Source organism: Antedon bifida, chromosome 2, assembly GCF_963402885.1.
Source record: "Antedon bifida chromosome 2, ecAntBifi1.1, whole genome shotgun sequence".
Lineage (NCBI taxonomy): Eukaryota > Metazoa > Echinodermata > Crinoidea > Comatulida > Antedonidae > Antedon > Antedon bifida.
The window spans coordinates 22,748,638-22,775,954 of NC_136227.1; the positions used below are offsets into that span (position 1 = coordinate 22,748,638).

Below are 27,317 nucleotides of genomic sequence, written 5' to 3' on the forward strand. Positions count from 1 at the left end.
TGTATTGTATCTCTTCTGAGGGTCCCAAATGATCAGCAATTGCTGGATGGATCACCCTCATTAAATAAAAATAACAAAAATAAACTCTACAAGGTACCACAAAGTTTGGTGAATCTGGTGAGTAAAACGTAACCCACCTGCTATGTACAATAACAAACATTATATAACGCCTTAATAAATCCCTGCCATTTGTTTAAACGATTATGGGTCACATGGTCTGCAATACTATGTACTATTTAATGATTGTGTAATACTGTAGTATTTTTTGTCATTTTTTTCATGTACAAAATTCAAATAAATAATATTGAAATGGTAACTATAATAATCACTACTAATAATCCTTTATTGGATCAATGAACTATTTAAATACAGCAGGTTGTTAACTTCAAGTTTATCAGAAAATGTACATGACAAAATGGAACAATTAAAAAATTGTTAATCGCAAGTAATACATTGGTGTCTAGATAAGGTGTATTTTAATACAGTGTACTTTATATCGGATGGGGTTTAGATGTGCTGGGTAGAACTATAGAAAAGACATCAAAACAAGTTGTTGTCATCTGAAATAATAAATATAATATAAGAGTTATCAAAGCAGGGAACTTATTACAATATCAAGGAACCTAATAACAATCATTTCAACCTACCTGGTTGAATACCAACAACAGTACCACGCAATCCAAATGGCACAGTATATCCTTCTCTGACATTAATAATACGATCAAATAGTTCACATGTTGTATTTGGATCTGGAATTAGGTTTCCCATTTTTCTCATGCTCTAAATTTTTCGAAAAAAGGTGTTAAAAGTCTTGAGAAGAAAAGAATTTGAAATATCATTCATTTAGTTTGATCATTTCTACGAACGTACCACCACAAATTCACCAAATGTGCCAGAACAAGTATTCGGTAAGTGATACCATTACAAAACACAAAATTGGTTTTGTTTCAATTTGGTTTCGTTCAAATTTTATTATTACATAAGACACCGTGTTTGTATTCATTCGCCAAGTACAGTCCCGCTTTTACACATAATAACCTTGCGTACATTTGAAAATTGCTTGTTATTTACGCTAAAATTACATTTTATTTGAGAACCACTGTGGGCATGACTAGTTTTACATAATTAAGCACCACTTAAAACAAGAAAAATAATCAATTATAAACTTACTGGAAACAACAAATGTGGCCTTACTGACATTTTTATTTTCTTAGATTTTGTTTCCTAGAAAATTAAAATTATTATTTCACAATAAATAATTAATACATGTTTGTACTTTTTCATTAAAACTAGGAACAATAACAAATATTGACTTGTATTATTATTCCACTTCCACAAAATAGACTGTATTTATTTAATTAATCAATTTTAATAATCTAAATTTACTATAGCAACCTTGGGCCCGGTACATTTTTTTTAATATGCATAATATTCAGAATTACAAACAGATGAGTTATATTAATATTTGCACTGAAATCGAGCAATTCAGAAAACTTTATCAAATATTAAAAAGCAAAATCTTTTCCAAATATCCAACACACAACAATTTTCAAGATGATGAAAAACCAAAAATACCTGAATTTCCTTTACTTCAGATTCAATAATGCTAATGATTTGTTCTGCTAGTTGTTTGACACCACTTTGAACACGCATCACCTTCATACACTCCTGACCATCAAGCCATTTCTTTAGTTCATTCAGCCGTGGTGTATCACCAAATATTTCATCTTCGGTGAAGTTGTCAGTGGCATTTGTTCGTTGAGAGAGCACACGAAATAACTCTGGGAACCTGAAAGTGACATTTAAAATGTCAACAGCTTGCTTTGTTCATTTAGAGGAGCTACGTAACTCTTGTTTATTAGGGAGGTTTCGCAACCTTACGAATACGATAACGAAAACGGATACGTCACACACACGTATTCGTTTTCGTAAGCCAGTAAAAATCTGTTTCGCATGGCAACGAAATATTGAGGGCGCCGTCCAAAATATGACTGCGGTAAATTTGAGCGAAGCGCGTGTACGTGTTGCTTGGTGCTTGGCTGCCTAGGCCTAGCGTAACATCAAAGCGAGTGAGGACTTTAAAAACTGCTATTTATCAAAATTGACCTAGCATTTTAGTAAATTACTTTAGTAAATTACTTTCAATAAATCTATAATTATATTATAATCATGAATCGTTCCTGATTCAAATTCAGAATGTGCAAAATAGATCAAAAACTATACTCGTTTTGTAGTTACAAATATGACTGGTGATATTCGTCAACACGAATACGCTTTACGAATATGAATTGGGGATCAGCTCAAAAGTTTCACAAATGTGTGACGTATCCGTTTTCGTTATCGTATTCGTAAGGTTGCGAAACCTCCCTATTATATCAAATATCAATACTTTATATCGGTGCGATATAAAAATGACTTAATGTGTAAAGGTAATATATGTCCTATACTGGAATATAATCTGTTGCTGTGTGAAATGTATTAGTATTCAGAAGCCTCATTCAAATGTGAATATATCATAGTTTATGTTTAGATTCAACATGTTTTTTTTTGTGGTTTCATCACTGTTGGTTGTCAACTTATTAAAATTAAGTAAGTGATGATTGTAGGCACTACAGTATTACTGCATTTATGTTTCTATACAATTAAGCATCTATAAGTAACTTACATTCTCATATACTGCACTAAGATTTGATGAACCTGAGATGAGTAGGTCCAACCTTGTTTATCTTTCTTACTGAAGCCAGGAATTTCTTGGTTTGTACGATTAAACTTCAGGTTAAGTCCTACATTTATTCTATAAAAAAGAATTTCAAACGAAAATATAAGATAGATAGTTTTATAAAAAATGTAAAAAAAAGTGAAAAGTTCCTTATTATAAGCACACAATGTTGAAAGCATTTATTGCGGGCTACGTTGCATGCTAGTAATAATCCTACCTTGGTTCGACAAACTATTTTAAGTACATTGTTCTCGGCCACACGGAAAAACAATGCCTTTCGTAGGATCGAGTTAAAAGAAATGCATCCCATAGGATCCATCAAAACCAATACATCCTGTGGGATTGCGATCAAAACACAATACCTTGTATACATGCATAGCCACAAAGCTAAAATTTTGGGAAAATTGTAATTTTGACAAAAAGTTAATATAACTTGAATCCTACCTTCTTTTACCGTCACCTTCAACATAAATAGTACCAGTGATTCGTGACAAAAGGTGCCCAGAAATTCCAAGACGTTGTGCTAACCGAAAACCAGGAAAGTATTGTTGTTCATAATTCTACAGTTTATAAAAAAAGGTTGTTATGACTACTAGTTTAAAATTGGATGATTCTGCTCATATTCCTGATTTTATTCAAGACTCAAGTGTACAATATACTTTTATATTAAAAAAATGTATTTATCAATTAGTTGTACTGTTGTAAAAGTGATATTAAAAGTATGTAGGATTGTCAACATTTATGTTAACAATTAACTTTAACAATAGGAAGAGGGAAATGCAACAAGTGCTATATCTTGGTTAATTAAATTAATTCTATGTATCACTTAAGCAAAGGGGCAGACTTTCTTATCTTTTTGGCCAACAGTTAACAGTTAAAATGAATGCAATTTAGGCACTTTTCATTCTTACTAGGTGGCCAACCTACTGTTTCATATAGAAACATCACTAACATCACAAATAACTAATACATTTTAGTTAAAGACAAGATCAAATAGAAAACAAACAGTAGTAGGACAGTACTGTAGTTACAATACGATACAATATTATTTATTGTCATTTTAACAACAAATTTGGTTGGTTGGTTTACATTTTGATTTACATACAATTATACAATGAATTAAAAAAAGCGTTTAACCAATGAATCTAAAGAGATCTAACAAACTTGCTATTAAATACGTGAATAGAATTATAAACAAACGATTGCATTTAGTATTTTGATTCAGAGTGATCAGTCTACCAGTTTGGCTAAGTTTAAAGAATTTATTTAGATGGTGATCAGGATCCTGACGAATTTTTAGGTTTTAGGATGTTCCATTCATAATGATGATGATTTTACTGGCCCACTTTATAGCTAGTTTGTTTTTCCCCATTGAGTAAGATTCGAGAACCAGACAATAGAGCCGAATAAAAGAACACTTCTAATAACTCTATCAAAAAAAGAATTTCACATGAGATATTGAAGTTTTCGGAGGAAAACCATTATCTGACTTGCTCTTTTGGTTATAGATAAAGTGTTGGCTTCCCAGTTAAGGTTTTTATCAATTGTTTTGGAGTAAAAGTTGAGTGTAGAACTTACCTCTTGTCTGCTAATAATTGATTGAAAATCTGGTTCATGAGGAAGATCCATCTCAATTCGAACCCGACCATCAACCACTTCAACAACCTGTTAAATAAAAGAAGTTTATAGACAAATTGGAGAATCAATGTGTGTAAAGCTAAGCTTGCACAAAGGTATCTGTCCAATAACAACCACATTTGGTATTTAACTTCTCCCTTACTTTACGAATAATGTGTTATTAAACTTACCTTAGCCAAATGTCCATAATGTGGTGATCCTAGCATAAAGCATGTTTTGCCAACTTGAAATAGTTCCTGCAAAGTCTTAAACTGTTGAAATGTTGGGTCATGTACTGAAATATTCTTTAAAAAAAAAGTAAATTATTATTACCAATAGAAATCTGCAAATCTACCATACCACATTATGTCTTTGTAAGAGTTACTTTTTTAGAACACATTAAATACTATTGCACTATTGTGCCTACACCTACATCAGTGTTTTTAGGCCATGTCAATACACAAACTTACTTTAATTATCATATGACCTGCATAAATTACTGGTAAATCAGCCCATTCCTTCTCCAAAGTTAATTTTCCTTGTGAGCCACATATGTACCTTAATAAAAATTTAAACTGTCATTTATTTTATAAACACAATTTATTATTATGTTTACAACACACTTTTTATTGGTTGATATATGAAATGACACTGGTTATTGCATTCCATTCAACAGTAAAAGTGATAGTCAATGGTTCTAACTGTCAGCTCATGCAAATTTTATTTGATATTAGCGAGTGAGTGGCCAAGCAGTTGGTAGAATGAGTCTTCTCGGATGAAAAAAAATCCCCCCTCCCCACCCAGTCGGGGGAAGTTATGGCATTTTAGAGCAAATTAGGCATACAGAAATCTTGCTGTAACTTTTCAAATGTGGTCACTAATGAATGCAATTTAGTCCATCTAAATATAACTCTAAAAATCCAAAGGGTAAATTGAAAATATACACAAATGTAGTGAACGTACCCGAAGAGGTATTCGTAAATTTAACAAATTGTTTATTGTGAACCTTTGTAATTTTTGTTGTATGAGCGGTGCGATACTATTAGTACAGGCTTCATTCTAGGCATTTGAGTTGTAAACAACCCAACGAACTATACAGAGATATTGACAGTGGTGGGCCAAATTCTAAATATAAAGTTATAGTATGTAAATAATTTGTACAAAGGAACACCGCCAGAAAAGTGTGTACCTATCACTAGCAAGTAACTTGACTGTTGTAAAAGGATAACAGTACTGTAGTACAGGTATGACAGGTAACTATACATTTTCGTCCCTAGATATTGATGCATGAACCGAAATGAAAACAAGTTTGTGAATTAGAACTTCCAATTTGTACTAGTAGACCACAATTTGATAGTTTAATTCTTGCTTCTTATCTTACCTTCTTCCCATCAAGGGCTTGGCATGTACCAGGACATATGTTGTACCAATATCAACACCTTTGCGTCGTAAATACCTATGAAATTAAAAAGTTGTTTTCTTTTTAAACAGTAAACAATTTTCATATGTAAAAATTACATACATGAATGGTGAGAATATTGTCATGATTTGAAAAAATGACTGTTTTATTCGGCAGTGCCGAGTTAAAAATGACAGCCAGCTTTTCAATGAATGAAAATATTCTCATTCTATTAATACAAAACATTTATTATTGGTTATCCACACTTGGCGGATAACCCCTTATTATTGTCAGGATCTTTTTTTTTCTTTCTTTCCCCCTGAAGTTTGTGTCTAATTCTTGTCAACATAACATCTTATAACTTTGTCAGAAGATTGACCTCTAACTGTAGATGTGCAGGAAACTTTGATATATGATGCGAGAGTCGCGCAACGTAAGTTACGCTTGATTTTATGACATGTTATGGTTAATCATATATTCTGAACAAAAATTTATTTTTCAATGAAGCTTTACGAAAGTTTATTTCATAATATGGAGAAACTTTTGACATTATAAAAATACTGTAGCAAGCTACGCAAAAAATTATATGAGTACGCATATTTAAAATTTCAAAATGTGCAAAATTAATTTTGAGCATTTGACAATTTTCAAAATCGTTTGAGTTTTGCACACTCATAAAGAAGCGTAGAGAAATGGTTTTTGCAATTGATTTTTGTTTTGTAGTAGATTACATTCATTTGATGAACTTTGATTGCAAAATAACAACACACATGCATGATAATCGTGTAATAATAAAATGGGTAATTTAATTAATTAAAATTAATCCCATTTCATAGAGCGCAGTTCTTTCTCAATCACTTCTCTTTCACATGCGTTACAAAAATTTGAATTTTTATTACGTCAATCATCATATAAAAAAATTAGAATAACGTGACTTGCTTAATTTCATCTATACAGCATATTTCAATCTGTCATAGCTCCTCACAATGAAAAGTGACCTGCATAATCAAAACTTATTATGAAAGCTGTTGAATTGTAGATATGAATTCATTAAAAAAAATTGTAATTTCATCTATGCTACACTGTCTGTAAATGCTGTAATATGCTGTATGATACAAAATAGGTACAATTCAGCACTGTAAACATATTTAATTCATGTCATAGGATGGTATAATAATTGGCGACATATTCATATATTTTAACGTATGTGCATGTTGCATTTCCGCGGATAACCCGAACTCGTCAAAGTGACAAGTTCAAATCTAGTTTGTTTTATAACACATACCTATTGTTCAGAAAACCTTAAAAGCCCAAAAAACCCAATATACATGTACCTTTCCTTGATGCCTCTAATTTGGTCATGCCACACTGACGCATCATCGTCAGACATTCTCTGTTTCTCTACTCCTACAGGTGTGCCTCGTTCTTCAATTAGTTTATATCTAACACAAACAAAAAATACATGATTTTTATATATACATATATTTACAAAAAAAGAATAAACATAAAAGTAAATATTAAAAAAAACTAACCGGAACGTTTCATCAGAAATTTCCACGACTTTGACCTCTTTAAGATGAGGCCATTCTGCAAACACATGCATACCCAAATAATCCTTTGCTAGCTGGGCAAGATCCTGAGAAAAATAACATTCCATGTTTATCAATAAATGAACTAAAATATGCTATGTATTATTCAATAAAAGTTCCAATACATAGAAAAACAGGTTCTACGCTAAACCCAATTTTCTTTTAAAAATCCTAAAATCTTACCTGTTCTTCAAAATTCAATTCAAAATGTATTCCAAAAAAAATTTAGTTTGTGTTCGCATGAAACTAATAATAAAACTTGACATTGAGGAGAACAATTAATTGTTCTCCTCAATGTCAAGTTTTATATTACACCATTGTTTAACATACAATGTAATTACCTGGTCAGTTTGCCTGTTTTGAATGGTCAATATCACATTTTCTCCACGGCTAATTTGCTGGAACACTTTTACCTCCTCATTCTTAAGTTTAGTCTATTCATGGAAAAATACAAAGCAACATTTATGACTATGATAACTGAAAATAAATGATTGTATCTTCTTTCATATAAAAAACATGACAAATGTCCTTAACCCATATCTTGAACTTCAGACCTTTGAACTTAAAAAAGGAAAAAAATAATAGAATTTGAAACAGATACTGCAAAAAATATTTCCTTAAAACTTACAGTGTATTCAAGATGATGTAGAGTAGGAAAGCCAGGGAAGTAGACACCAACACGTACTTCAGGACACAAGCCTTTTCTAATTTGTTCTACAGGAATTTCAAATTTATCCATTGGTATTTTGGTACATCTAAAACAAAAAGACTTCATTTAACTAAGTTAATTACTCTAATACTGTGCTTTGATCGGCACAAGCCTACTCTGAATCCATGTCTGTTTAAATTTTAAAAATTTGTTTTTTATGAGTTTTCACTGTACCACGATAGGTATCGTCACTTCAATTGCTAACTTGACCTGTATTAGGCTTAAATTTGGCAAAATGTTTAGTCTGGTGTTTTTAAGAACCACTTCAATATCCAGATAAGCAAATGATACAATAAAAAAAATGTTTTACTTGCAACTGTTCTGAAATCATTTGTACATCCCTAATACGTTAGGTATATGGTTCTCGGTCAAGTTGTTCTATAAGCTATTGCAACAAAGGTGCAGTGCACACTCACAACTAATTCCTTTTTCTATTATACATTCAGATGTACAACAACACCATTTACAGCCTCAGACAGTAGCCAAACAATTTCCCAGACTAATCAATTTTGTATTTTAAATATATTGTGTAAGTTGCCTCAGACATTAGCTACAAAATTACCATTATTTCCTCTACAAAATGTATTCATAGTTATATTTTTCAAATGGAGTAAAGAATAATGAATTTTATGTAGTTTCAAATGAAGCAGTTCATATCAAATTCAACCATTATCACAAATTTCTCCCAAACCATAATCGATTTAATTTTTAGCTCAAAGCCTGAGCCAGACCATCAAACCATTTATGGTTTTTCACATGATTGAACTTTTTGCAGTTGAAAAAAATGTCCCGTTCTATATGAGACTATATCTTTAATGTATATAATTACTGTAAGACATGAAAATACTACCTGGCACTGCATGGATTGATGTTGGGAAAGGCAGGTAAGAGTGACTGGTATTCAAACTTCAGGTCAGCATTATATGTAAACAGAAGATGTGGACCATGTTTGTTACGGGACCTCTCCTCACTTGTCATCTGATTAGCTACAGTATCCATTGCTGATAACAAACGTTTCTGAAATAAATAGAACAAAATAAATTGTTATAGTCTTAAAACTTAGTGTCATGTTTTGAAAGCTGTGAAAATGGTGGGCAGCACGAGGGTCAGCGCAACATTTATTTATTGATTGTCTTCCCATAGTTCAATTTTGTGCATATTTCTGATATACAAATAATTTACAATGCTTGTTATGTGTAATGCTTTATAATGATATGTATGTACTGTTTTATTCGATAAAAGAATTTTATTGTAGTATTATTAACCCACTGTAAGAGTGTGTATAATGATAAGTTTGTAAATACTTCATCAATGAAAGGAATTAAGACTACAGCCTCCCAGTCCTGTTGTTTGCCATTGAGGTCTGTCTTAAAATCTACTGGATAATAATCTATTATCGGTGAGTTATCCATAATCATCAGTTTCTGAAATAAGAACAAAAAAACTCTTTATTATGAAATTAGGAGAAAAAAATTGCATATTAAATAAAAAATGTTTAATTTCGACAATCAAACAAACTATCACATTAACCTTCTTCTTTACAATGTTCATATATTAAAGTTGAAAGTACTAGTAATAAAGTGTGAACCAGTATGAAGTGGATGAGGACAAGAGTATATATTGAGTGGTTAACTGTGGTAAACTTTGCATGCAGTTGAGAAAAGCATAATAACAGTTTAGATTTTAATTTCTAAATGTAATATTATGGAATTTATTAAAATATTCATATCACTTCAATGATGATCTACCTGAAAACATTCTGGGAGGAGTTCTTTGCTTGCTGCTGGCAACACACCAAGTAACTGTTGAAATGGTAAAAATGGCCGACCTTTCTCAAAAGTAAACATCAAATGTTTGAAATTCTTCAAATCTGACATGTAAGGTGCGTAGTGATGTGGATAATACCTATATGTAAATAAGGTGTACATTAGCATTTAAATGCTTATCAATGTTGCAATATGGAATATTGGAAGTCAATCTTTCAACTCATGAAATAGTCTCACCATTCAAATCATATAAATTATGTTTGTATAATTTATATGATTTGAATTGTGAAACTATTTCATGAGTTGAAAGATTGACTTCCAATCTTTCAATGAATTAAATATTCTTTTCATTCAAATCAGTTTTATAGCACTGAAATGTTTGTATAAACACAACGTTAACACATTGAGAGATTTAGTTTAAAAACTGTATCATGATATTTGTGAATAATAACTAAAGTACACCTAAACCAGCACTCCAACTACAATATGGACACGGAGTAGAAAAGTTATAGACGGCGTACACTACAGGTTAACTTTAGGCTAGTAGAACTCATGATGAATGAATTAAATCAATGCACATAACATATTATTCGTCATAGTGACAAATTAAATCTAGTTATTCTTTCTGTCTATAGTTCTTGCGCAAATACACAACTTGTTTATGTTTCATAATACCAGTCTCGATTTTTAAAAAATAAACAGAAATTAACAAACCAGCCCCAAGATTGTACACCATTAAAATAGTAATACAAGATCCATTGCAAGGCTTCTATATAGTCTTTCACAAGCTTATCCAGTTCATCTCTGAAACAATAATAAGGAAATCTTATAAAATATTAAAAATGTATGAACAAAATTAATGAAAAATACAAATACTTAGACCTATATGAATAATAACGATATTTATGTAGGTGTATTAGAGGGCACAAAATATGATAGTTATGATATTATTTTTATTGCTGGATTACTTATGATACTTTTGCTTTTGCTATTTTTAAAAGAAATTCTATACTGATTATGTTTAAAGGAATAAATAAATCATCAGGTGGAATGTCATCCTGAGATGAGTAGTAGTAATTAGTAGTCTTGTTTATTTTTAATTCATTTATATGTAATTTTACTTTCTTTTACAGATATTCCAAATTAAAAGATTGAATGAATGAATTAATAAAGAGTCAATTATTATCTATTGTAGCTATTAATCAACAATAACATTCTTTAAAAGAAATGTAACTTGTTTTAATTTATCGGTCTTTACTAATAATGAAACATGTGAAACAAATGTGCAACGATTAGAAATTATGCTGAATTGAATTCTAAACTTGCGGGTATCCATACAAGAAAATGAATGCTTACTGGGTAACCGTTTCAATTTCAAACTTTGTTTTGTAATAATCTTGCTTATGTAACAAAAACTCTTTTTCAAATGCTTGCTCTGATGTTAGTTCTTCATAAACCGCAGTTGAATCTAAAAGGAAATTTTATTCAAATTTAAGTTAATCTTGAATGAAGGAGGATTTATTTTTGTGAATTAGGCTAGTTATATACATACCTCTAAAACAGAAACTAGATTTAAATACTAAGATTGTACAATAATTGTATTAATTACTAGATGGGTTACGTTTTTGATATTTTGTTAAAATCAAACTGGCAGAGAATGACAATCATGGTTAGTTGCTGTTTTTTTTATAACATTCCATTTAAAAAATGTTGTTGAATAGGTAATTTTTAAGTCACATAACAGTTTACTTTCACCGAAAATTGGAATGAAAAAAAATTACCGTATATAGAGTATAATCGCATTAAATTATTGTTTAAAGTTTGACATGCACATATAAAATATGTGTTCATACCATTTACAACCTCTGGTTTAGGAATCACTTTGCCAAAAAAGTCAATTTGCTCTTTGTTCTCCTCATTTCCTTCCACAGATATCAATTCAAATGCATTACCATTAGGTTTCTAAAAATAAAATAATACTAGATAATATTAGAAAAATCTATTTACCGATACAATATCAGAAATAACTAGATTTGAACTCGTCACTACGGACGAGTTAGGTTATCCGCAGCGCAAAAGCCACGCGCACGACATAAGTTAGAATATTGCGCACAGAAAAACGATTATGCCATTGAAAAAGTGTTAGTGTGCCCTCTATTTTGCTTCACGTCTAAGTATATACGGTATACACTATATACTGTATACGTACTACATACAGTGCAGAATAGGTGAAAATAAGTGACCAAAGTTATTGACGCTTTTGAACATGATGACGTCATCACAATTTTAAAAATGGTAAATCATGTAAAAGATAATTGATTGACCTAGACAATATTACAAAATTGAGGAAAATGGAATATGGATAAGTAGAGATGCGCTCTATTAAATGTGATGAGCTATGACGAAAGAGACAAAAATCCTATATTTGATATTGGAGTGGCCATACGATGACGTCACAATGTCCGGTTAGCCAAATGGATGCATGATTCTATATCTACAACTCATCTACTTTCAGAATATGTCAAAAAAAATAAAATTGACCATGTAGTTTAGAATCTATGACTGTTTAAAAAAAGGTATAATTTTGACAAATTTTTGAAATTGTTTATCAAAAACGCACGCAAATTGTTCAATTCTACGTGCTCGTATGACGTGATTTTAAGTCGAAATTGTTTGAAAGTTGGTGAAATTACTAGAAAAGGCTGAAAAAACAAAAATCAAGCAAAAAAAACATGATTTTGCCCTACGTGCGCACGCGCGCGTAAAAATATTGCGCACGCGTGGGAATTTTTGAAATGCTCAAAATGACATGAAACGCGTAGAAAGTTGATTAGAAATGGATTTTTCGCAATTTGAAATTTTAAACGCGCGGGCGCGCGTAACTTTCTGCGCAACCTGCCATTTTTAATCCATAGAAAGTTTGCGCTTGATATGACTTAAATTTTCACCAAGTTTCAATACAAAATGACTTTTGGTTTTTAATCTATGATCAATCATTGAAATTCATAAAATCGCGCGTAACTTACGCTGCGCATCTTAGACGGGACCGAAAACCTTATTACGACATCTTCAGATAGAGGTCAATCATCTGATAAATTTATACAATGTTATGTTAAGAAGATTTAGAGATACACGCGCAACAAAATTCTGGGAAAGAAAGAAGAATAAGATAGAAAAAACTAGATTTGAACTCGTCACTTTGACGAGTTCGGGTTATCCGCGCAAACGCAACATGCACATACTTTAAACTATATGAACCTCGACAATTATTATGCCATCATATGACATGAATTAAGTATGTTTACAGTGCTGAATTGTACCTATTTGGTAGCATACAGCATATTACAGTACAGTATTTACAGAATGCATAGACAAAATTACGAGACCCATCTTTTAAATCCAATTATTAACACGATGACGTCATCAAATTGACATATAAAGATAACTATTTTAGAAGATAATTATCTAAATAATTACATTAATACAAATTTGAAGAATTTTGGGCACGTAAAAGTGAGATGCGCTCTCGTTTAAACGCAATGAACTTTTAAGCAAGAGATGAAAATATGACTTTTTTAATTCAACTGGCCATATGATGACGTCACAACATCTGATTGGCAAAATATTCACATGAATTCCTATCTACAATCCAATAGCTTCCAGAAAACGTTTTAATCATGATTATCACATTTTATTCTAACGAGCTATAACAGATTAAAATTTACTGTAAAGATAAAAATAAGTGACCCACGTTATTTACATTTTTAGACATGATGACGTCATAAAAATTAAAATATTTTTAACTCATGCGAAAGATAGTTGATTGACCTAGATAGTATTAAAATATCTGAGGAAATGGAATACGTATAAGCGAGATGCGCTCTATTTAATGTGATGAGCAATAACGAAAGAGTAAAAAATCCTATATTTTACATTCGTGTGGCCATACGATGACGTCATAACATCCAAGGGGTAAAGATTCTGCATGAATTCATATCTACAACATATCTGCTAACATATTAAATTAAAAAAATTGGGGGTCATGGATGATCCTGAGGAGCTATAATAGATTAAAAATAGGCATAATTTTGACAATATGTTGTCACTTTTGCAACTAAAACGCGCGCAAATTGTCTAAATCAACGTGTTCGTATGACGTCATTTTAATTTGAAATGATGTCAATCTTTTTTAAAATGACTACGATAGGCTGTAAAATCACAATTCAAGAGAAAAACACATAATTTTCATGCTCCGCGCGCACCTTACGCTTAATTTTTTCCGCGCGCGTGGGAATTTTTGACATGCTCAAAATGTCATGATCAGTGTAGAAAGTTGATTAGAAATTAATTTTGCGCATTTTGAAATTTTAAATGCGCGTGCGCGCGTAACTTCTTGTGAAACATGCCATTTTTAATCCATAGAAAGTTGACCCATGATATGAATTATAATTTTATTAAGTTTCATGAAAGAATATTTGTTGGTTCTAAAGTTATGATCAATTATAGAAATTCATAAAATCGCGCGTAACTTATGCAACGCGGATCTGATATCATCGAAAAGCTTGGCTGCACATCTACACTTCAATGTCAATCTTTTTACCAAGTTATACAAAGTTATGTTCACAAGCAATAGGGGATATGCTGTAGACAAAAATCCGGGAAAGAAAGAAGAATAACAAAGAAGATGAAAAAAAAAGATATTTACAATCACATGGGTTATCCGCAACTAAGTTGCGGATAACCAAAAAAAAAGATCCTGACAATAACAAGGGGTTATCCGCCAAGTGCGGATAACCAATCAGGTGAAAATATATAGATAAAAAGTCCATATATATATATGGGGCATGTCTTTTTGTTGTCCTATTCTGCGTGTACATTGTATATTTCCATCAATTGTAAGTTTGTAATTGTATTTTTGGCAGTGATTTCCTTCCATACAACTGTTGCTATGTATGTTGCTTTTGTTAGATTCAGGAAATGTCTATTATTGTTATAACAGTATCCCAATCCACATGGAAAAGGCTAACCATGGACCTATAAATTAAATCTAATTTATAGGTCCATGGGCTAACCAAGGAGTTATTATAGTATTATTAGTATAACACATAATTAATCAATATATTAAAAAAAATATATAAAACAATTGTATTTGTCTCTTTTACCATGTTAAAAAGAATTTTTACTAATTATACAGTAGCTTTGCTTGCTTTTAGTTTAATTTCATTTTTAATTGCTTTTTGGTTTGTTTATTAGTCTATATTCTGTCCAGGGTCAAGATAATATCCAATAATGTTCTCTTTTTATTTTATAACATAATCATTGTCTTTATTAATACATCTATCTATCTACCAATCTATATCAACCAATAATAAATGAACCACTGATTGAACACAATTACCTGTCGTAACACTTTCTTTTCTTCTACTCGTTTACTTTTCCATGCTTCTTCACTGCCTTTTTTACTTTCTAAAAAGCTGTAGTCCACATATACTTTCTCAAAGTTTTCGGTGTCAAACTGTAATATAAATATTAAAGCATAGAGAAGATACTGTAGTAAAAATAATACCCTATAATGCTTTATCGGTTTACCAAAATAATTTAGCTCTATCTCAAGGTTATATCATAGACCTAACTTATAGCTTTAGATTAATTACTTTTCAAAGTTATGACAAAAACAAAAATCAACCACATTTTTAAAAAAATGTCTGGGCATATAATTATATGAGAACATTTTAATAAAAAAAATAGTTTTCCTAATTTCAGATGCGAGTAGTAACCAATATATGAAGCACTGATGAAGGTCTAGTGGTGCCCGAAAGCTCATTTTTTCAGTAATTTGCCTTTGGATTTATATATATATATATTACATAGCCTATGTAAATACGTGAACGTGATTGGTTGAAACTGCATCACATGACTACCGCTGCGAGGATCGTAAATCGGCCTATGATAATATTATTATTATTAATGTAGGTTTATTGATGGAAATTCTTCTGTTATTATTTGAACGACCTAGGCTAGTGAATATTTTATTGCCAAGGAATCATTTAGTAATTATTTATCTGTATATTATTCTTCGCAAGGTAAGGTGTCTTAGGCAGCTTGTTTACTGTTTACATACAATACAAAAGGAGGCCTAGCCTAGCCTAGCTTCACCCGACCCAGCAGACTTGTTCTTGGCTATGTAATATAACAGATATCGCCTTTTATATCGGTAAAATATAAGATTTAACATCCCCTCGGGATGATATTATGCCGCTGCCGCTTCGGGGTATATATATTCCCTCGAACATAATATCATTCCCTCTGGGATGTCAAATCTTATATTTCACCTCTAAGCAGGCAATATCTGTATAATATATATATATATAAATCCAAAGGCAAATTTCTGAAAAAAATAACAATGCTGTGGGTATCAGTGGCTGGATCTCAATGGAGATACAAAATAAAAGCGAAAAGCTAAATCAAAACGAGAAGTAAAATAGCCAGAAAAGTTAGCAGAGCTTTCGGGCAACACTAGCCCTTCATCAGTGCAAGTGAAGGAATTTGGATAACGTCATAGTATAAAGCTGGCAAGTGCTGCCTGGGTGGACAGGAATAAAAGAAATATAACAAAGGGAGCCAGGGTGGAGTATATTATTATTATTATATATAAATCCAAAGGCAAATTACTGAAAAAAATGACAATGCTGTGGGTATCAGTGGCTGGATCTCAATGGAGATACAAAAAAAAAGGCGAAAAGCTAAATCAAAACGATAAAGTAAACAGCCAGACTTGCACTGATGAAGGGCTAGTGTTGCCCGAAAGCTCTGCTAACTTTTCTGGCTGTTTACTTTATCGTTTTGATTTAGCTTTTCGCTTTTTTATTTGTATCTCCATTGAGATCCAGCCACTGATACCCACAGCTTTGTCATTTTTTTCAGTAATTTGCCTTTGGATTTATATATATATATAATAATATAAAAGGGCAACACAAAGAACTGAATGTGGCGCCATCTTTTGCAAATTTATTTATGGGACAATTTGAGGCCAATTTTCTGTCCAGGCTCCAACCAATAATAATAAACCACTTGTTAGATACATTGACAACATCATCATGATCTGGATGATGATAATCAGAATACTTGGATAGAGGCTAAGCAAAGCCTATTAGGGGGTTTGCGCAAGACACTGCAAGGTTTGAGCAGTTTAGCAATACACATAATGCACCTGATCATTGACTATATATATGATACAGACATTTATTTAAAAGGAGCGCTATGGCGCTGACGCTCCTTGGCGCTTCTGAAAACGATCAAAGGAGCGCCTAAAATAGTGCTCCCCAACCTTTTACAGTGCGTCATAAAAATATATATAATAATAAGAATATTAACCCTGAATACAACACACAGTCTACATATAGTCGCGCAAACGATCTTTGTTATGGTTACCCCCGATAGGCTAGGCGCGCCTACGATCTTTGATGTTGCGAGAAAAAAATCGTAAACAATTCATTCTAAATATAGTTCAATTGGTCGCTCAAAAAGACTGCCGACAGAAGACCGTAATTAATACAGACCTAGTTTTTTTGGTCACATGGCATGAAACGCGATACTCTCTGCTTTACCGCAACATCTCACATGTTTTTTTTTTAATCAGTAGTACGAGAGGGTGGCTGCCGTCTGACGACGACAAAACAGTAATTAAGTACCTGGATTTTGTGTCACATGACATGAAACATAATACTCTCACATGTTTTTCCCCTCCAAATTTTGGTCGGGCCTTTTCTTAATACACATGTCGTAATCATTTTAAAAGGCTTAAGCCTTATGTTAAATCTTATAGTAATTAATATGGAATATATATTTATTTTGCATATATTTTGTTGGTGTCCTAGCCTAGGTGTCGTTGTTTTTATAATTCGCTAACACAAGGTAGGATTAAATAATTTATAGTGTAGGCCGCCGAAACTAGACTAGGCCTAGATAGCCTCGACTCTCTCTCTGCGTGAGCTGAGGTCCATGGACCTGATGTCGTCTCATCGGCAGATTTCCGTCCAAATTAGGATAACCGATGCGTAGGCCTAGGCTAGGGCGGCTACAAAAAATGACGTCTACTATCTTTAGATAAGATTTTAATTAGCAAATAACACATTGTTTGTTTGCATTGTCCATGCTTCTAAAGGCGATGACAATGGTGTTTACTAACCCTATGAACCACCCTACGATCGACGCGTAGAGATAATTGTCATAACAATACATCGTAAGCTACGAACAATACTTCAGAGAACAATGACCTACGATGAATTTTACGTGCGAGAGTACCATTTCCGGCCATCTAGAGGTGACATTTATCAAAATTCGGCTCGCCACAGGCCTCGGACACTTAATCAAAATAATGAGGAGCTCTCCTCTTATATTTGAAAATCAAGGTCTGTATATATAAATCCAAAGGCAAATTACTGAAAAAATGACAATGCTGTGGGTATCAGTGGCTGGATCTCAATGGAGATACATATATATATATATATACTGTATTACCGAGCTAAGTTACTATTTTTAAAAAATCAAATAAAAGAAAATGCTTACTTACCTTTGAGAGATGTTTTAAATAAATTTCAAGTCTATCCAAATTCAATTCTCCACCATTATTAATAAATCCTTGTACAAAAACAAAACACAAAACAAATCAGTTTATTACTTCAAAACAATGATACAATACAAGTTCAAAACAAAATGACTGCAAAATAAACAATTTCCTAGTTTCAAAAAATCACAGGGGATAGCTACACAAATCTTTTGATGTACAAAGCAAAAACAGGTGATTTTTAGATTCATTGTAAGTAGTAGACAATTATCTTACAGCAGGACATCATTAAAAAACAATAACATTTCAATTCATATTTTTTTCATATGGCCACCTGAATTGGGAAAAAAGGGATTTTTTCTTTTTTGTTAGTTTATCAAATTCAAATCATCATAAAGAATTAGTAATGTAAACTACTTTGAATGCATTCATCCGTTAATGCTCTAGTAGGCTTAAATTTCAGTAGGTTTAAGTGAATATAGGGAGCTTTGGATTACAGTTGATGCCATCAAAACTGTGTGGAGGTGGGGAGCGAGGAAATGCATCCCTATATTCGAATCCGGGACGATTCAGCCGCGAGACGATTCGGCCCTCTTTTGGTGGGACGATTCGGCCCACCTTTGGTCCGAAACATCCCACTTTGTGGGCCGAAACGTCTCACTTTAGACCAAATTCATATTTATTTTTGTTGATTTTTATCAAGTTTTTAAAGGTGTTTAACAATCCGTATTTTATTGATATTGACAATGTTGATTATATATAAATAAATAACTTATTCCGGGCCGAATCGTCTTAGGGCCGAATCGTCCCACTACCCTATATTCTTGCATGCAGCACACAATGAATCATGACATAGTTTAGTTGTCTATATCCTTGCATGCAGCACACAATGAATCATGACATAGTTTAGTTGTCTATATCCTTGCATGCAGCACACAATGAATCATGACATAGTTTAGTTGTCTATATCCTTGCATGCAGCACACAATGAATCATGACATAGTTTAGTTGTCTATATCCTTGCATGCAGCACACAATGAATCATGACATAGTTTAGTTGTCTATATCCTTGCATGCAGCACACAATGAATCATGACATAGTTTAGTTGTCTATATCCTTGCATGTAGCACACAATGAATCATGACATAGTTTAGTTGTCTATATCCTTGCATGCAGCACACAATGAATCATGACATAGTTTAGTTGTCTATATCCTTGCATGTAGCACACAATGAATCATGACATAGTTTAGTTGTCTATATCCTTGCATGCAGCACACAATGAATCATGACATAGTTTAGTTGTCTATATCCTTGCATGCAGCACACAATGAATCATGACATAGTTTAGTTGTCTATATCCTTGCATGCAGCACACAATGAATCATGACATAGTTTAGTTGTCTATATCCTTGCATGCAGCACACAATGAATCATGACATAGTTTAGTTGTCTATATCCTTGCATGCAGCACACAATGAATCATGACATAGTTTAGTTGTCTATATCCTTGCGTGCAGCACACAATGAATCATGACATAGTTTAGTTGTCTATATCCTTGCGTGCAGCACACAATGAATCATGACATAGTTTAGTTGTCTATATCCTTGCATGCAGCACACAATGAATCATGACATAGTTTAGTTGTCTATACCCTTGCATGCAGCACACAATGAATCATGACATAGTTTAGTTGTCTATATCCTTGCATGCAGCACACAATGAATCATGACATAGTTTAGTTGTCTATATCCTTGCATGCAGCACACAATGAATCATGACATAGTTTAGTTGTCTATATCCTTGCATGCAGCACACAATGAATCATGACATAGTTTAGTTGTCTATATCCTTGCATGCAGCACACAATGAATCATGACATAGTTTAGTTGTCTATATCCTTGCATGCAGCACACAATGAATCATGACATAGTTTAGTTGTCTATATCCTTGCATGCAGCACACAATGAATCATGACATAGTTTAGTTGTCTATATCCTTGCATGCAGCACACAATGAATCATGACATAGTTTAGTTGTCTATATCCTTGCATGCAGCACACAATGAATCATGACATAGTTTAGTTGTCTATATCCTTGCATGCAGCACACAATGAATCATGACATAGTTTAGTTGTCTATATCCTTGCATGCAGCACACAATGAATCATGACATAGTTTAGTTGTCTATATCCTTGCATGCAGCACACAATGAATCATGACATAGTTTAGTTGTCTATATCCTTGCATGCAGCACACAATGAATCATGACATAGTTTAGTTGTCTATATCCTTGCATGCAGCACACAATGAATCATGACATAGTTTAGTTGTCTATATCCTTGCATGCAGCACACAATGAATCATGACATAGTTTAGTTGTCTATATCCTTGCATGCAGCACACAATGAATCATGACATAGTTTAGTTGTTAGTGGTCGCAAATCGAAAGCTCTCTACATTTTTCTATCAGAATTATATTTTATGTGAAATGTAAAGAAAAAAGGCCATATCTGTACATTAACCATTCCAATATTGTTCTAAAGGCATTCTATCAACAAATCAGTTTGTTAGTGAACACTACCAACTAGATTTTAAAATAATACACATTGGATTTGTACTGTGTTGAATCCAAGAAACTTTAGACTGCAAAGTTGAAACATATAAAGGGATATATTCATACCTTTTAAAGAGGATGCCACTTCAATATATGCACGGTAAAGCATGGGTAAAGCATCATGATTAATATGCAAATCAGGTAGATGTGGAATGAAGTCATTGCCCACAAGAAAGCCCATAAACACCCAGTCATCAATGACACGTTCTAGGTCATACCACTCAAATTTCTAGAAATAGACAAAAATTAATATCTCATTGAAACATACGTACATACACATATTAGTTATCTGATGGATTAATGAATAGATGGATACGTATCGATGGTGACATCCAAACGATTTTTCCTCGCATATACTAGGTATCCCAATGTAAAATTTCAAATTAATGATGGTACTTTTTCTTTCAGTTAATCAAAAGGAACTTACTGAACATAAACTTTTGCAATTTAAATGATTGAAATCGGATTATCCATTCAAAAGTTATCGTCCGTTGAAGTTGCCAAAAAACAATGATTTTTGGTTGAAAAATGGCATTTTTTCCAATTATATTTGGAACCATTTTTGAAGGGTTATAACTTTTATATTAATAACTTGAAAGTTCTAATTTTTGCTAAACCCATAGATACCACAGAGTTGTACAAGACTATTTTTTTTGGGGGGGTCCTCAAAATTTTTTTTTGAGATATCGGCCTCCAAAATTAGTCTTAGGGCTTTTTGCGCTAATTTTTTCCAAATGTCTCAAAAATGCCCAAAAAGTTCCTGTCTTTAAATGATTCGTAACTTTTGAACCAGTGTATGAATTGACTTCTTTTTTTTTGCATTGCATAGAATGTAATATGTATTTTAGTAAGATTATTTATATTGACGGGTAGGTATTTCTGAAATACAACATAAATATTGTTAAAAAATGTTAAAATGTAAAAAAATATATATAGTGTTAAAAAACTGTGTGGCTATTGTTTCTTTTTTTTTAAATATTATTTTTCGTAAGTATACATTTTTTTATAATTCTAGAATTTAAATTTTTAATTATAATCATAAATATTATTTTAATTGATTTTCGAACCGCTAAAAATTAGAATTAAGCCCTTGCTTATTATGCGTTCGATTCCATTCCGGGCGTAAACTCGGCCGCGCCTACAAGTTAAGTTTATAGGCCTAAAGCCTAACACCACTAATATAAATTCTGCCGAAGAAATATCGGGAGGAAAGCAGACGAATTTCAAATTTAACTAAGTAATTACTTCAATAGTATATATTAGTATGTTTAATTTTATTTCCTTTTCAAATATTCTAAACGTAAGGTGCACTTTATATTGAAATACGGAATCAAGTTTAGGCCATGATACAGCGTATACATATAACGGCAACCCTGTCAAAAGCGCCTTTCGGCCGCCTACATAGAATGGGTTACGGCCGCTGCATAGCAAATTTAAAGCTTCTTAAATTCCTTCGGTACATTTATTCCTAACGTACTTGCTTTATATAGTAGCTTGATAAATACTCCACTTATTAAATACTTTAATAAATAGGTAAAATTGACGTTTCGAAGCAAATATTCCACGAGTCGAGAAGCGACATTCTTCGCCATGCCTCGTGTGTGCAGTAAAGACTTGTTCCGAAAATGGAACAGTCCACTGCGGGGGTATCCAATCATAATTTAACGCGCTAATACATGCATACCATGCAAATTGCCTGGGCGTCGGTAATTTAGTAATAAGCTGAGAACTGAAACCCCCCTGCAAGGAAAATGGTAAATACTTTTATTTTCGATAGGGATTATTTTTTTAAGTGGTTGGTCTTGTTGGTCTCTTCGCACGACGACCACGCAAAGACAAATAAAAGAATGTAGTTTATCAAACAGAAATATAAATTAGCTTCAATTCAATACTAAATTCCCCAGATTTTGATAATGAGAAAGACTCAAACATTTAATTTTTATCGGAAAAATTGACATTTGAGGCGGATGTACATAATAATAATAACCGATTTACATATCAAAATAAAGAGTATTTAAAGCCTGATAACATGCAACAAAAATTACTCCACCACCTATTATGGTCGCCGAGCGATCGTGTTTTGAAAATGGGTAGGTGTTTTCCGAAGTTATTTTTAGCGCGCGGATTTCGGCTCGCCGGCTTTTGTACCTCTTTTTAACTCGCGTTTTCTATTAAAATATTTAATAAACATAGATTAAAAATATATATAAATAAACTCTTAAACAAGATCTTTCTAGACATATAAATTTTATTCACATGGCTACATAAGAAATAGTTTATTTTTAACTTCAAAGACATGTCACTTTTTGAAATTTCACGAACGTGTTAAAATCGCCTTAACGAAAATCCGCTTCATTGGGATACCTACATATACTAAAGCACTGCTGCCAATCAAACATGTCTCTAATCGCTGCCCTCTATAGAACGCTGCAAAACAAAATGTACCTATGTAGAAATTGTATGTGCAGTCTGAATGTTCTATTGACATGTCTGGATGTCGAGGATTAATTGACAAAAACAAGATATTGTTGAACAATTAGTTTTAACAATTGGACTACAGTACGAAAAGTTCACTTTCTTACGACCATAATTTTAAGTAGTTGGTAATATTCATAAAATATGCAATTTTTTGTAATCATATTGTTCATGTAACCTACAGAAATAAAAAATTGCATTAATCTATAGAATATAAAATTATGCATTTGACCATGTATGTCATAAACATGTTTTTAATATATGGCTAAGCAGTGTTTGCTTTCATGAATTATCACAATCACGGGCCGGGTCGTCGCATTAATTCGTTGCCATAGTTCTAAAATTTGAAATCATGCCAAGAGTGAAACATAGCCATCACGGTTTTTTCGCATGTGCAGTAAACAATAGATTAGGCTAGCGACCGTTTCGTTGTCGTGGTGGTTAATTAAACTTTGTTTATTTGTTGACAGTCGGTATTTCACTGTGTCTGTTTGATCTGATTTAGAAGCATCTCTTTCTATATTATTTCGAAGAATTTAACTTTAACGACTTGCCCGCAATCTATATTATTTCCTCCATGTACTAACATTTGCTGCTGCCATTTTCTTGAAGAAGCAGATAGCTTGTGAATGAAACACAGCGCGTATGGCTATGATGCATACATCATACAGCTTAAAAGCGCATGCGTCGATAAAAGCTTTTTGTTATTTTGTAACATTGTGGGTGGTCCGCGTTCTATCGACAAGAGACACAGAAGCTTTCATCTCAAACTGATCCATATCTATGTTAAATGATTAGCATCATTTCATATACTGTATAGTTGATTAAATCATAAATATGATACATACATTTTAAGAAAATGAAATGAAAATTAGGGTTAAAAATAGACATATTTTCATCATTTTTTTAGCCTAGACTGTCACTTTTGAAATGCTTGTATAACCGATTTCGAGTTGAAAAGTGAATAAAATATAATGAAATTGTTAAAAAAAGGTTGTAAAACAGAAATCGTGCAGAGTGTGCGTTATAGTTTAACGCGCAGTGCGCATGCAAAATTATGCGCACTCATGGCAATATTTGAAACACTTAAAATTGCCTGAAACATACTATAATTTCATAAAAATGAATTTTGACAATTTTGAAAATTTTAAGCGCACGTACGCATGTGTTGTATGCGCTACGCACATAATTGTATTTCCATATGATGAACTATGACCTGAAATTTATGAGTACTAAATTTGGTTTAATTATGATACATACTTGTGAAGATATGATTACAAATGTGATTTTGTTAATGTTATCCAATCATGAAAGTCACAAAAATGGAGGGGTGCAAAATTTGCACATTACTGTAAATCAACAACTCAAAAGCAGCTAAAAGAAACCTGAACCTATGCTGTCTTTGGTATTATTTTTTTAATCCAATAAATGACGTCATGATCAATAACAAATACTCATCAAAAACAAGGAAGTAGTGCTATATTTGACAAGGTATGATGAAACTGATTTAAGGGTAAATGGTAAGCATAGATGGTTATCTTATAGTGCTAGGATGAAAACTTTCTCAATTTCTTTTGTTTTATGTAGTAAAAAGGTATACAGTACTGTAAAGCCCAAAATGTCCACATGCCCTTTATTTTCGCAACTTTCGCGATTGAACTATGATCGCGAAAATAAAAATTCCCAACGCTCTTGTTTACAGTAGATCAGGACTTAGCATAGGATTTTAGTAGTTAGCTAGGCCTAGGTAGGCTTAATATAGAAAAAATTAATATAAAATAGTTAGGATAAATTTCTAATTTGTATTCTTTGAAACATTTATGATCCCTGATTATTTATAGTGTGTGTTCAGGTGTAATTAAACATAAAAAAAATTACAACAGACCGAAAATGCTAGCTAGGCCCTACTCAGTCTGCGCCTCACTCAAACAATTATGATATTCCTCCTCTCGGCGATTGAGAAGCGTGGCGCCATGGGAGGATTGATCGCTAAAATAATGTTCAAATTGGAATAAAAAAGCTTACGACATTTCTTAAATTTGTATGAAATGTATAGTGTATTTGCTTGACGAATCCTAAATGTCCATTAAATCATAAAATAAGTTATAATGTGTCCATAAAGTAATTTCTCTACATGCGTAGTTTGTGGTAGTAAATGCCAATAATACTTTCGCCATGCTCTCTAACTATCCATCTGGCGTCGGGTCTGTTCGAAACAAACAATAATTCGGTAGAGTACATTAATTATGGGGGTGTTCACTATCTAAGAGCCTATTAAACATGTGCCTCACCCACGTTTATTTACATCCCTAAATTTACAATCACTTATTCTGTAATTTTACTGACGCTATTCAATTGTTGTTTGACGTTCATCGCTGAGGTGAAATATATTCGGCAATTTGGTTTAACAAATTACACAAGAAACTTAAATCGCAAAAATAAAAGGTCGCGAAATAGTTAAAAATGTAAAATGGTAAAAAAATTTAGGGATGTGAAAATTTTGGGCTTTACAGTATTTCATCGTTATAGTCCTAGTATAAATGGGCCTTTAAAGCAAATCCCAATGTCCGTCTGTACAAAATGAATTACATGATGCACCAATTGCCCTATTAATATAGTTGACAAGTTGTCAATGAGGCCTGGCATAAAAAAACCCGAGATATTTAGCCTTGAAGTTCAGAATGTGAAAAACGGCCTAACCTACCCATTTTAAAATTTCAATAAAAAACGATACTATAGACACTTATCTTTAACATATCAAACTCTTGTTTGGATGTGTATTTTGCAATTATTTAAGTCGTTTCCATTGAAAATCATTCGGAAATTGTATTTTTCTTCACTCAAAAATCAACTTTCTTTACGGCGCTTTTGTAAACAAACAGCTAACCCGAATCACGTCATGTTTGGTACCTGTTCGAAAATATATCAGCTACCATAATTTTTAACAACATAAGGGATTTTTTTTAATCTAGCCAATGGAAATTGGTTTTATTAAGGTGTTAGGTTGCTGAAATTTCTAACAAGAATTTGTGAATCCTTGACTGTGATTGGCTATAGAGATAAATTACGCTCTCTGATGGCTGACGCTTTTGTTTACGTTGAAACAAGCATGGCTTTCACCGTAGTTTCTCGAATGAACGTTTCAACATTTTGTGAATATTTAGGAAGTTAATCGTTATCTTTATCCATATATTTTTAAAAAATAACAAAAAATATAATATATATATATATATTTTCGACTAGTTTGCCTTTATTGAGAAGAAAATAGCGAGTTGACAGAGAATCTTGTCGCGTTGATCGGCGGGCTAGGCCAAGCTAATCGGCGTCGCTACTTCATACTTCTCAAAATGAAGATTTCCTGAGCTAGAAAGTGACTTGTATGTTTTCATTAATAACTCTTCATATAATAAACCAATTTTAATAAACAACGGCTCATTGTAAAGCTTATTAAATATAGATTACAAATTTCCGACACTATGCCGATTTTGTGATGCCATGCCTCATATTCAGATTAAATTTATATGTATATACATATATGTACAGTACAGTCGACTCCGCCTAAGTCGAATTCGCGTAAGTCGAAAAAACGCGAAAGTCGAATTTTTATGAAAGTCCCAATTCTTTCCTATACATTACTGTGTAATTTTTATTTGTAAGTCGAATTTTTCTAAGTCGAAATTCGTCTAAGTCGACGTCTTTTTGCGAAGTCGAAGTCACAAATCACGCGGCAACAACGCGCTAAAAAAGCCGATGAAACGTACGTAATTCGATAAACAAACGACAGAGGATATAATGTGGGACCATATCGGTTCTCTCAATCAGGTTGTATAGTATAGGCGGCGTCCTACAACTCGCGCTA

At 32.5% G+C, this 27,317-nt stretch overlaps 1 protein-coding gene across 3 annotated transcripts in view; it reads right to left on the bottom strand.

Moving 5' to 3' along the window:
- Positions 1–27,317, bottom strand: part of LOC144858458 (5'-3' exoribonuclease 1-like) — a 76,330-nt gene that overhangs the window by 6,289 nt on the left and 42,724 nt on the right. For all 3 annotated transcript variants that reach the window (XM_078714670.1, XM_078714671.1, XM_078714665.1), the window contains 22 exons: positions 21,050–21,212; positions 18,372–18,439; positions 15,198–15,314; positions 11,653–11,761; positions 11,156–11,267; positions 10,514–10,603; positions 9,782–9,938; positions 9,338–9,457; positions 8,884–9,050; positions 7,953–8,079; positions 7,666–7,758; positions 7,268–7,371; positions 7,070–7,177; positions 5,718–5,792; positions 4,807–4,894; positions 4,528–4,641; positions 4,298–4,384; positions 3,164–3,279; positions 2,666–2,794; positions 1,576–1,789; positions 1,171–1,224; positions 648–780 (listed from right to left, as the gene is read on the bottom strand). In XM_078714670.1, coding sequence (XP_078570796.1) covers positions 648–780; positions 1,171–1,224; positions 1,576–1,789; positions 2,666–2,794; positions 3,164–3,279; positions 4,298–4,384; positions 4,528–4,641; positions 4,807–4,894; positions 5,718–5,792; positions 7,070–7,177; positions 7,268–7,371; positions 7,666–7,758; positions 7,953–8,079; positions 8,884–9,050; positions 9,338–9,457; positions 9,782–9,938; positions 10,514–10,603; positions 11,156–11,267; positions 11,653–11,761; positions 15,198–15,314; positions 18,372–18,439; positions 21,050–21,212 — 2,545 coding nt within the window. The remainder of the gene's footprint in view (positions 1–647; positions 781–1,170; positions 1,225–1,575; positions 1,790–2,665; positions 2,795–3,163; positions 3,280–4,297; positions 4,385–4,527; positions 4,642–4,806; positions 4,895–5,717; positions 5,793–7,069; positions 7,178–7,267; positions 7,372–7,665; positions 7,759–7,952; positions 8,080–8,883; positions 9,051–9,337; positions 9,458–9,781; positions 9,939–10,513; positions 10,604–11,155; positions 11,268–11,652; positions 11,762–15,197; positions 15,315–18,371; positions 18,440–21,049; positions 21,213–27,317) is intronic.